The sequence below is a fragment of the Pollachius pollachius genome (assembly GCF_949987615.1).
Source record: "Pollachius pollachius genome assembly, chromosome: 3".
NCBI classification, from domain to species: domain Eukaryota; kingdom Metazoa; phylum Chordata; class Actinopteri; order Gadiformes; family Gadidae; genus Pollachius; species Pollachius pollachius.
Window position 1 is genome coordinate 34,999,354 of NC_136936.1, and position 12,775 is coordinate 35,012,128.

A 12,775-nucleotide genomic window follows, 5' to 3' on the forward strand; every position below is an offset into this window, starting at 1 on the left:
CGGCCTCGCCGCCTCCCCCTGGCTCGTCAAGAGGCTTGCGATGAGGCAGTTCGTAACCTACTGCAGGCAGGCATCATCGAGCCCTCAGACAGCCCCTGGGCCGCCGCCGTTGTCATGGTCCCCAAGAAGGTGAGCGGTTGGAGGCTCTGTCTGGACTACCGGCCGGTGAACGGGATAACCCGGAAAGACTCCTACCCCCTGCCGCGCATAGACGTGTCTCTGGACCTGGTCTCCGGGTCCTCTTGGTTCTCCTCCTTGGACCTCCGCAGCGGCTATTACCAGGTTCCCCTCTCCCCGGAGGCAAGACCCAAAACAGCGTTTTGCACAGGGCGGGGGCTGTGGCAGTTCAAGGTCCTTAGTTTTGGCCTTTGTAATGCCCCGGCCACCTTCGCGAGGTTGATGGACAGGGTGCTGGCCGGGGTCCCCCGGCAACAGTGCCTGGTATACCTCGACGACATCCTGGCTCGTGGAAGTTCCTTCGAGACAGCTCTGGGAGCCCTGCGTCAAGTGCTGGAGAGGATAAGGACTGCTGGCCTTAAGCTTCACCCAGAAAAGTGCCACTTCATGCGCAAGAGGTAACCTTTTTGGGTCACAAGGTGGGAGAGGAGGGCATTGGCACTCTGGGGAACAAGGTGCAGGCTGTCACCGATTGGCCAGCACCCACCAACCAGAAGCAGCTGAAGAGCTTCTTGGGCCTAGCCTCGTACTACAGGAGGTTCGTACGGGGCTTCTCCTGCACCGCTGCCCCCCTGTTTCAGCTGCTACAAAAAGACTGCGACTTTCTCTGGACCGAGCAGTGTCAGGAGGCCTTCACCAGCCTTCAACGGGCTCTGAGCGAAGCCCCGGTTCTTGCCCCAGCTGATCCCTCCTTGCCATTCCTCCTGGATACGGACGCTAGTGGCTCGGGGGTGGGTGGTGTGCTGTCCCAGACTGGCCCCGATGGGGAACGGGTGGTGGCATATTTCAGCCGAGCGTTCAACAAGGCTGAAAGGCGCTACTGTGTCACCCGCAGGGAGCTCTTGGCTGTAGTGCTGTCCATCAGGCATTTCAAGTACTATCTGTGCGGCCCACTGTTCAGAGTGAGGACAGACCACGCGGCTCTCCAGTGGCTCATGACATTCAAAGAGCCAGAGGGACAGGTCGCCAGGTGGATAGAAGAGCTCCAGGCTTTCAACTTCACCGTGGAGCATCGGCCGGGGGCCCGCCACACCAACGCCGATGCCCTGTCACGTCGCCCGTGTGCCGCGGTGGGGTGCCAGTATTGCGAGCGGAGAGAGACTCGTGAGAGAGAACTGCAGGAGGAAAACGGGGGCTGTGCCGCTGTGCGTCGGGTAGAAGAACTCATCTGCCGCGAGCTGCAGATGGTCGACCCAGCTGAATGGAGACAGCAACAGGAGCAGGACCCCGACCTTAAACCTGTGCTACAGTGGGTGGAGGCTCAGCAGCAGCCACCATGGGAGGAAGTGGCAAGGTTCTCAGCAATAACCAAGGGGCTGTGGGCCAAATTCAGGGCTCTGCGGCTGTGTCAGGGGGTACTACAGCTGGCGTGGTCACAACCAGCAACAGGAGAACAGAGATGGCAGGTCGTGGTTCCCCATGGCCTGCAAGAGGCAGTGTTGGAGGCCATGCATGGAGCTGCAGGTTCGGGGCACTTTGGAGTGACTAAGACACTAAGACGCCTTCGCCAGAGCTTCTACTGGGGCCAGTGTCGGCGGGACGTAGAGGACTTCTGCCGCCGCTGCGATGCCTGTACAGCACGTAAGGGTCCCCCCGGTCGTTCTCATGCCCCGCTCCAGCAGCATACAGTGGGAGCCCCCATGGAGAGGGTGGCGGTGGATGTAGTAGGGCCGCTGCCTCGCTCCGACAAGGGTAACCGCTATGTACTCACGGCCATCGACTACTTCACTAAATGGCCCGAAGCTTACGCTATTCCCGATCAGGAGGCAGTGACGGTGGCCGATGCGCTAGTGGAAGGCATGTTCAGCCGTTTTGGAGTGCCGGAGACCATTCACAGCGACCAGGGGAGGAATTTTGAGTCCCGGGTTTTTGCCTCTATGTGTGAGCGCCTAGGGATGCACAAAACCCGCACCACGCCCTTGCACCCTCAGAGCGATGGCTTAGTGGAGCGGTTTCATCGCACGTTGGGCCAGCAGCTGGCCATCATCACGTCACAGCACCAGCGAGATTGGGACGACCACCTACCCCTGGTGCTCATGGCTTGCCGCTCTGCCATGCAGGAAACCACCTCCTGTACGCCCTCTCTTCTCATGCTGGGGAGAGAGCTCCGTACCCCTGCCGAGCTGTCGTTTGGCCGTCCACCAGACTCCCCAGAGGCCCCCCCAGGTCCAGAGTATGCCAGGAGGCTGCAGGACCGCCTGGATTTGGCCCACGCTTTTGCCCGGAAACAGCAGCAGCAAGCTGGGCGGAGGCAGAAGCGTAATTATGACGTGAGGACCCGAGGGAGACATTTTCGGGCTGGGGAACTGGTCTGGGTCTTCAGCCCTCAGAGGAAAAAGGGGCGGTGCCCTAAGCTTGAGAGCCAGTGGGTGGGCCCTTGCAAGATACTGGAGAGGTGGGGAGAGGTGGTGTACAGGGTGCAGCTCCCCGGCAGGGGGAGGAGGGTGGCGCTTCATCGAGACCGGTTGGCCCCGTACCGTGGGGGCTCACAGGGGCAAGCAGAGGGGACACCAGCCTCGCCTATTCAGCCTCCCACGTCTCATCCAAATGGCGACGCCTCCATTTCCCGGCCTGGGACGCCAGGACCCCCACCCCCAACTCCGCCAGAGCTCACTCTGAGGCCCCCGTCAGGCCCAGACCCAGCTGAACCACCCCCCTCACCGTCACAGTCCCCTCCTCACGGGGAGAGCAACTCAGCCCCTGGTCCAGGTGCTCCAGCCCAGGAAGGAGGGCGGCCCCGCCGTCAGAGGAGACCCCCGGGGCGTTACAGGGACTTTGTAGACACTCTCTGGGAAGAGGAGTAGTTAGGAGTGAGACCCGAGTTCTTAGAAGGGCAAGAATGCGCCCTGGGCTCACTGGAAGTGATGGCAGTCTGCCCAGATCTTCCTAGTTAGTAAAAGAAATGTTGGACATTAAAAAAAAAAAAACATGCACAATTTGAGTTGTTTCATGCTCATGTATTTTTCTGTTCTGTAGTCACTGTTAGTCTCCTCGAGGGCGAGGATCTTTGTGGTGGGGGGGTAGTGTAGCGACCCTGGTATGTGTACTAGTGAGTGACAGCGCTGTAGTCCAATCACAAGCAGGGTTACTAGGTCCAGCAACATGGGGGCTTGTGATTGGGGGAGGTTGCGCAGTGTGTGTGGGTGTCTTCCTGTGCGAGCTCCGAGTAGGAGTGTGTGAAACGTGGGTGTAGAGCGATACATGTGTTCCTTGTTAACTGTTGTAAAGTTTGCGAAGTTCGTGGAATAAAGCCAACCGGCTGTTACACCGGATACCTGCCTCCGCTTCTTGTATGATCGCCACAATATTATTATTAATACTATTAAATTCAGGGCTCCCCCCCCCCCCCCATACACCCCCACACAAACACTCTTACACACACTACTGCCCTTTATACAGACTGCTTGGTTAACCCAAACAAAGTAACACAGATATGTTGAGTTTGTCTATTTATTTTTTACAAATAAATGTTCCGGTTGCCAGAATGCTTGCCCTTTGCTTGCACTCGAAAATCCCAGTGCATCTGTATTCCATCACGATTCAGTCTAGCGGCTATTGCTCCCAAAATAACAAGAACAAATACAGCCTTTTTTTCTTCATCCTTGCTTTTCTCTGAAGGATTAGCTGGACCTAAATAAGGATACATATCTTCTTATCAATCTAAACAAGCTGACAACACCTTCCCTTGGAGAAATAGCTTGGTTTCTCTCTCTTGAAGCTATTTATCCTACAGTCACTCCCTATTTTGTCACACTTGAGAAATGGAGGGACCAGCAAATATTGGCTATAATACAGAGTGACAATCACAAACTTGTTATAATAAGGTACTAAAGAGAGACCATCACACAGTGGTTATTAAACAATACTATAGAGAAACAGTGATCAAAATCTGCTGATAATACAGTACTATAGAAAGACGAGCACACACTGGTTATATTACAGTAGATAGTCCAGCACACAGAGGAATGTACGTCTTTCTGTGTCTCTCTCAAGCCGAAGCCCAGCTTGATTCCAGGGAAAGCATCACTGGAGGAGCACTCAGTGCAAGACAGAAGGAGCTTTATTATTGAGTTGAAACCCTTCCTTCACCCTCATTTCCTCTGCTGTCACTGAGAGCTCGCAGGGTGGGGTTGATTAGATAGTGAGCTAAAAGCTAACTAAACGTTGACGCCTTCTCGTCCTGTGGATGCTTTCAGACTGCTTGAACACCGGGGGGTTGTATCCCAAGCAATAAGCCATGCATGATTTCAGGCAATTAGAATTAGATTATTGTTTTACTCAAAGCAACTTATTTATTTACTATCTTAATTTATTTAAAAGACAGGGTCAGAGGCTGACATGTCATTTTTGGTCAACCATTTGCTCAACTTACACTAAGGCCAGAAGGGTGGTTGTGAAAAACTGTTTTTTTGTTTTGTTTTTTCCTCACTGTTGATGTTGGCGATTAGAAAGGTAAACAAGTTTTGCTCCATGACCGTGCATATTACAAACAAAATTATGCAGCTGAAGTACAGGATATTTGCGGATGTATCGGTTTGTATTGTTTATGTTTTGCATTCAAGAGCAACACAAAACCCTGGGTCACACCTGACTTAAAAAGTTGACAGAAATTATAAAAGAAATCTGAATAATTCCATTGTGGTGTCGACCACTGTGACTGATAAAAAGCAGCTAAAGTGATTAAGATTGAACAATGTTGGATGTTTGAATAAACTGTCGCAACGGAATATAGGTGTAATGATGTATAAGAGGTATAAAAACTATTGAGTAGCTGAAATAAATGTGAGAAGGTTAAAAGCTTTAATGAAGTTTAAGTGTCCAGCCTGTTCCATTTAACCATAATGCTGTCTTTGGTTTAATTGCTGCGATCATGACTGGAAGCCTGACCAACCCTATCCACCCCTAACAAGCCCTAGAAGGAGCGATCCCTCTTTCTGTCTTCATTCACAATGTTTTTCCCTGATAATTAAGGGGGTATTTCCTTGCTCTTTTTGGGGAATAGGGGGTTGTCATTAAATGTGGCAATAAAGCCTTTTGAGACTGTTACTGTGTGATGAAGGGCTAAACATATAACATTGACTTGACTTTGACTTGATTTTATGTTTACTATAAAAAAAGACCCACAACAACAGTGACTGCTACAACTACTACCACTACACAACTACTACACAACTACTTGTGTTTTAATTAAAGTGTTTGTTGGTCTGTTGAAACAATGGTTTCATTTGATTAAGCAATTGTCTTCACAAGGTATTTATTTATAGAATTTAAAGAATTTAATAGCTTCAAAATATAGAACAACTAAACAAAAGGGGTGCACTCTGAACCAATTTCAAATGGGGGTTGATAAGGAAAGCAATTGCAATGTAATATTAATGTGAAATAATGGCCAAAGCATAAAAGTGATTTGGCTGAATAATTGATTGTAGTAGGTACTACTTGAATTGGCTTGTAAGGGGAAATCACAGCAATGACTATACTGGTAGTTTCTCAAAGGATATAAAAATGTAGTAGCAGAACATATTACTAAAGTGATGATACAGTCATAACCAATTTTTTGGTTTATTTTGATTCCAATTAACTTGCTTTCCATGTGGATCAATTACCGTATTTTCCGCACTATAAGGCGCACTTAAAAGCCGGTAATTTTCTCAAAAAACGACAGTGCGCCTTATAATCCGGAGCGCCTTATATATGGATCAATTGGTTAATTGGTTGATCCATACTGGTTGTAAACGGCGCTCTGTCAAAATGTTTCAGTATGAAAAACCAATAAAAACAATTTAATAATAATAATAAAATGTTTCACTACGACTACGATAAAGCCACACCGCTTGCAGCATTACGGCTATCGAAGTCAGTGCACACAGCATTTTACTGCGCTTACTCACGGAAGGTCACGCTATACGATCACAGAGCCAGGAAATCGGGCGGAAGACTGGCCACACTACAAGATTCGAGGGTGCAATGCTCTACTTTGTATCATTCACGTTTGCAAGATATTTAAAAAATCTAAGGTTTGGAACTGCGTAATTGTGTTTTACTTTTTTGTCATAAAGGTTCCAGTTTTATATCTGCTAAATGCAGCAACTCGTCCTCACAGTTGCGTTGCGCGTGACGAGCTATACAATTAGCACAGCTTCATCTAGTGGATGCATAACGCATCCCCAGTCAAACGTTTGACTGCAGTATCTTCTATGCTATGCGCTTTATAATCCGGTGCGCCCTATTTATGAAAAAAGTTCTAAAATAGGTCATTCATTGAAGGTGCGCCTTATAATCCGGTGCGCGTTATAGTGCGGGAAATACGGTACTCCACACTCCTTAAAACCTCACACATTTCATCCAGTTACTGCGTGAATTATATATTTTTATTTGAGAAAACATGATTTATTAATAGTTCAATCTGTCTAAAATGAGTAGCAATGCCTTCCAATACATAATGTGCGTGTATGCATGCATGCATACATGCATTTGTGGGCATGTGTGGTGTTTTTTGCATGAATGTTTGTCGTTTGTGCATGTATTCATTTGAGTGTGTGTTGTTTGTGCATGCATTGGCTAAACATGCATGGCTAAACATGAGAGGAAGCCTGAGCTGCTAGCCTTGAGGTCCCCGGCCGTCTGAACAAAACACGTTATCATCTTCCTCTCCTCAACATATCCTGGAGAGAATACTAGTCCACTGCTCCATAGGCCTTAGCCCCAATATCTGAATATCCGGATATTCATTCATTAGGAAAGTATTTCAATTTCAATTCAGTATTCTGATATTTGTTTGGTATTCATTCATGAAAATGTTTAATGTTCAAACAAGTCCATAAGAGATCAAAAAGCTATACCAATTTATAATAACGTGTTGGTTATTTAGTAAACATGAAAATAACAGGCAGCGATGTTATTTATGTTGATCTGTCCCATACAATAGAGCCAGTTGTATTCATCACCGGATGAATAGCACTAACCATGAAATGTATTAAGAACTTGGCTAAATGTTCAAACCACCTATTTGCTTTGTGATCATTCGAAGTAGGCCAGTTGGTCCAGTTATTATTTCTGGTAATATAACAAACTTGGAATCGGCTGAGACCGAACTGAAAATCGCTGAAAAAAGGTTTTGAGCAAGTGTAAACCAACTAGCTATAGTGTGTTTGTCGTAGTATGTTATGTATACATTTACAGGAGTTTAGTATTGAGACCACAATAAAATGCATGACAGAAAAGGCACAACTTTGGTTTGGTTTTGCTATGCTGTATTAGTTTAATCAGGTAAACATGCAGTTTTTTTTCGTATATAATATAATAACGTATATAATACAACACCATCATGTTCATTGAGAGAGTCAAGCTTTGCAAAGCTATCTAAAATAAGTAAAGCCAACTTAAAAGTTGACAAAATACTACATTTAGTAATTTGCTTAGTAAATGGTTATGATGTACACTTAACACGTCTAATAATGTTTCTTGAGAAGCAATTCACAAAATAATTGTGAATAATAATGATGGAAAAGTAAGAAATGTTTGTAAAATAAATAAAATAATCAAAAACGAAACATTAAGAAGAACAAAAGCCGCATTGAACATGTCTGACTTCATTAGCTTTGCATTTGCATACTGTAATTCTGAAAGTCAACTATGTAGCTAAAGAGGGAGAAATGCAACCTTTTAATATTAGCCGCATAGCTAACTCATTCCGTGGCAAAACTAAAATGAAATCCATGTGGTCTCTGTCGAGGAAATAACAAAAAAAAATAGACACAGCATGCAAAACCAAAAGTATGCATCCTATCAGACAAAACTGGATTGAGTCAAAGCCTTGCCACTAAATGTAACTGAAAAGATGTCAGGATATTGTGACCCAGTAGACCTTTACTAGGGAAATACTTCTGTGAGAAAAGGTTGGATTACTTGTTAAATTACCCTTCAGGGTTCGACATAAGTCGCGAAAGAAAATCCCCCCCATCCTCAAAGCTGCTGAAAATAATTTAATACTAACAGTAAGTGCTTCAGAAACCATTTAGTGTGATACTCCTTTGATTGTGCATTTCAGTTTAAAACACAGCTTTACAGAGTCCCTCTCTCCCGAATAATTGTACGCCAGTCAAATAGAACAAGTAAACAGAGGGAGGATGATCGACACAGGACGTTAGCAAACTACCATTGAATCAAGGTTCCATTAATGTTCCACCCACTTTCATTTGAAACAAATCCCTCAACCCCTCTCCAAAATACAAGCCAACTATAACCCAACTTATCTTTGCAACAAACTCATATTCAAAATCATAAAAAAAATCATATTAGTCCATGGTTGGTTCATGATCTAAATGATGCTGATCCTTTAGATATTGTATAAATTACCCAAACCATTACCCTATGTACCAATTTATAGGTAATACATCTGCATGAACACATTGTTGTTGTCGTAGAACATTTGGAGCCATTATATATTATCAATTGGAATTTCCCACATGGAACAGGCCAGGTTTCACCGATTTTTTAAAATAAATTCTACATCTTTAACCATTAAACGTATACTTAACACAATGCAGCCATGTACGTGACAAATGCTCAACATAAAGTCTTGAAAGGTCTTACCATCCATAAAATTATGCATGAAAACACTGTTGTTTCTGATACCAATGTCTCCAACTATTCAACACGACGGTCATCAATTATCCGAAAATCCTGCAAGACACCGGCTGAGTCTGTAGGTGTTGAGTTATGGTTGTGGAAGTAGTGGGGGGGATTACAATGGCCCTAGAAACCATTTCATGGCCCTAGGAATCTTAAATTGCCCTAAAACCATCCAATGGCCTTAGAAATCTGCAGTGGCTGTGAACTGCGCAGCGGCCCTAGAACCATGCAGTGGCCTTAGAACCCATCATTGGCCCTAGAACTGTGCAGCGGCCTTACAACTACTCAAGACCCTAGATTCATGGAGTGGCCCTAGGACTTTGCAGTGGCCCTAGGACTGTGCAAAGGCCCGAGGACTTTTCAGGGCCCCTAGAACCATTCAGTTGCCATATGGCGCGTTTCCAGCAGCGGATGCGGGTCGGTTCGGTATGCAAAGGTGCGGCAGTGTTCGCATTTCCACCGCCAAAAGTGGGCGGGGTCCGGACTGAGCCATGATGAGCCGTACTCATCTCTTAGCACTCCTCCGTTGGGGAACTGAGACGACTGAAAGGGTGCCAACAAGTTCGAGCTACACACACCGTCCGTTGATTGGTCAATAGAATCGTCACTTCCATACAAGGTATTTCTGGACAACGACTTCGTTTATTGAAGAAAAGCTTCGTTTCTTGAAGAAAATGTTGCGCAAAAGTTTGACGTCCTTCTTGGACGTCCTACATTCTTGCTCTTTGTGTCGCGTTCTTCTTTTCATGGATTTATTAAGAGGCTACACTGTGTCGGGCTGCTATGATGTCACGATGTTTACATAGCTGCCGCGGCAATCACCTCAGGCTTAAACCCCGCCCTACCATAAGGGTACTGACGGCGGTGGAAACGTGAGCCGTAACTGAGCTAGGTTAAACCGCACCTTCACTACTTGGCCAAGGCATGCTGGCCGAAGCGCAACCGCCGGTGGAAACGCAGCAATAGAACCATGCAGTGGCCCTAGGAATGTGCAGGGCCTCTAGAACCATGCAGTGGCCCTAAGACTGTGCAGGGGGCCTAGACCAAATCAGTGGCAGCAGGAACCTCCAAAGGCAGCAACCTGCCCAGGAGTTATCAATGGAGGGGTGGAGTTGAGGGGCATTGAAGGCTCCTGTGCTTTGGGGCCTTTGAGAAGAAAGATCCCCCATTGGTTCAGGAGTAAAGGTTATCGGCTTTCAAGATTGAAGTCTCAAGGTCGTGGAATCCTTTGCCACGATGTGTTCTGAATTGGCGTTGATGCTTTTGCGGCCCTGCACCTCTGATGTGGTTGTGCAGGAGACCGACTGCAGGCGGAAGGACTGGGAGCTCAGCCCGCTGTCGGACTGGATGCGGTACTGCTGCCAGCGTTGCCGTATAACCCCTTGCACCTGCCAAGACAGGTGCGAAAACACGTTTTTGTGAAACCAAATGTTACTCGAGGTGAAAACAACTAGTGGTCATAGAAGAATAAATATTTATTCATGATATATATTGTACAAAGACCTACTGAAAGGTAAAAAACATATTTAAGACAAGTGGTATTTATCTTGAATTAAACAGCGTGACAAACAAAAAAGAGCAAGACAACTTTTGTCTTGCTTTTCACAGCTTAGAGCTTAGTTGCTTCCTTTAGCTCTATATGAATTGAATGAACAAACATACTTACCTGTTGATTAAGAAAGCAGAAGATAGTGGAAACCAGCAGGCCCTTAACAAACAACATTAATGTAAGGTAGGGTTATTATTTATTATTAATTAATTATTTTAGAGCATCAAATATTAATTTTTGTATAAATATAAATATTTATTTTATATATACCTGAAATATACTATAAGGAGACAAGGTAAAGATCGGAAGTGAACGAGAGAAAATCAGAGTGGTGATAAGAGGCACTCTTTCTGAGCTTATACAGCTTGTTGCTAAAGATGTTCTGCCTGATCCACCAGTTATGGACGTTTAGACAGATCTTTCACCTGGTATTTGGCAGGATCATGCTGGGAACGTCTTAATGCATTCCGCTCTGCCCAGAGTTCAACACTAGAAATTACCAGATTTTGGTGTCCAGGTCCACCACTTTACACCAGATGTGTACCTGGTAGTGCATGAAGATTTGCGTGATGTAGTCGTAGATCTCGGAGGCAACACGTCCTGCGGGCTTGTAGGCCAGCAGTAAAAACTGGAGGCCGAGGAGGGGGATGAGGATCAGGGTGGCCCTCACTGCCTTCATGTACAGACTGGACTCTGCCTGGTGGGTCACCTTCAGCTTGGTGATGAGCACCCGCATGATGTTGAGCAGGAAGAAGAGGTTCACCTAGAGATTAACACACTGTTAGCGTAATATTCTTTGTACACAAAAAACACATTTAAATTGGTGTGTTCTGCTCGCACAAACAAAATGGCAGTTTTGCACCCACCATAAAAAAAAGATAAATTTATTTTCTTAACCCCAGATTGAAACATCAGAACATTTGGGGCAATCATATTACTCCACATCAGAAAGTAAAAGGGATGAAAAGTTTTCACCAGGAGCCCAGCACAGATGGGCCCGTGGATGATGTGGAGAAGAGAGGTGTCAGCGCTGATCCAACAGCTTCAGAAGAGGAGGGAGAGGAATGAGAGGAAGAGAATAAATTACATCATACGTCCTTGACCCGCCTGCACACTAAGAGATCGGGTCCCACAACGTATTTTGTGTGGTATCAACTTGGAAAGACTGGCAACGCCTTATTGATTGGTATAATGGCTATTAAGTGAATGTGGAATAAATGTGTACCAGAGGGGGTTTAATGGAGAAAAGAGAGAGAGGAAAGAGGATGGGGAAAACAAAGCATCATAATAACCAGTTATGATACTTACAGTGATGATGCTTTACTTACTTGTCATTGTAGTAGTAGTTTCGAGCAATGGCATAGATACAAGGTGGAATGAGCGGGAAGCCTGAAAACCAAGAATGTCAACCCATATGTTATCATAACTGGTTATTCTCCAGTCAATCAGCATTTAGCCTGTTATACGTGTAGGAAATAAGCAAATTACTGTACCAACAAATTCATATATGATGATGTGGATTTGTTTAACGTAAGAAAGGACTTTTTTACAATAAGCTAAAACCAGAGTTACGTATGTAACTACAGTTCTATGAATTCTGGATAACTGCCAGAGGCAGTGCTTAGCACTGGATGTAATCCATTGCGCATGCGCAGGTCGAGTATTTAATATCAACAAAGTCACACGTGACCGATCTATATAAGCCCACGTCACTCTCCAAGATGTCCCTTCAGAATCTTCTCGCAAGATTCCGAGTGAAAGAGAACTCTGGCGGTCATCCAGAATTCATAGAACCGTAGTTACATACGTAACTCTCGTTCTATTTCATTCTTACTGACCGCCAGAGGCAGTGCTTAACACTGGATGACTATTACCAATGTAGTCACAAGGAATACTGTACCCACCTATTAGGAAGGGCCTGGGGGTTCCTGAAAAACAGCTGCAGCCACTGCGTGGTGAGCAGCTACATTGACCCTGTAAAATCGGGCAAAGGTGCACGCTGGAGCCCAGGGGGCCGCTACACAAATCTCTCCTAGAGGCACTCCTCGTAGTGCTGCCCAGGAGGTGGAGACACTCCTGGTGGAATGGCTGGTCTCACAGGAATCCGTGAAATGACCACGGACGCTTAACTCAAAATCCCTGGAATCCTCACGGAAACACGCCAATTTCCTTGATAAGGCCACTGATTTTGCTCCAATGCAAGTTGATGACACTCATATTCCGTGGCACACACACAGATCGCCGTTTCAACGACCGAGTCGACCACGGGCACTTAACTCAAAATCCGTGGTGGCCTCACGGAATCACTTAAATTGTCTGTGATATGCCAACGGAATTTGGTCCAATGCAAGTTAATGACACTCATATTCCTTGGCACACACACACAGATCCCTGTCTCAATGACCGAGTCAACCT

The 12,775-nt window shown here is 45.9% G+C and overlaps 1 protein-coding gene across 1 annotated transcript in view; it reads right to left on the reverse strand.

Annotated features, from left to right (window-relative positions):
* Window positions 1–7,513: 7,513 nt before the first annotated feature.
* LOC307072982 (calcitonin gene-related peptide type 1 receptor-like) overlaps window positions 7,514–12,775 on the reverse strand; it is a 28,205-nt gene continuing 22,943 nt past the window's right edge. The window contains exons 9-13 of the mRNA XM_079732603.1: window positions 11,689–11,749; window positions 11,336–11,402; window positions 10,905–11,123; window positions 10,478–10,519; window positions 7,514–10,199 (exon numbers count right to left, since the gene is read on the reverse strand). Of these exons, the coding sequence (XP_079588729.1) occupies window positions 10,008–10,199; window positions 10,478–10,519; window positions 10,905–11,123; window positions 11,336–11,402; window positions 11,689–11,749 (581 nt within the window). The 3' untranslated portion in view covers window positions 7,514–10,007. The remainder of the gene's footprint in view (window positions 10,200–10,477; window positions 10,520–10,904; window positions 11,124–11,335; window positions 11,403–11,688; window positions 11,750–12,775) is intronic.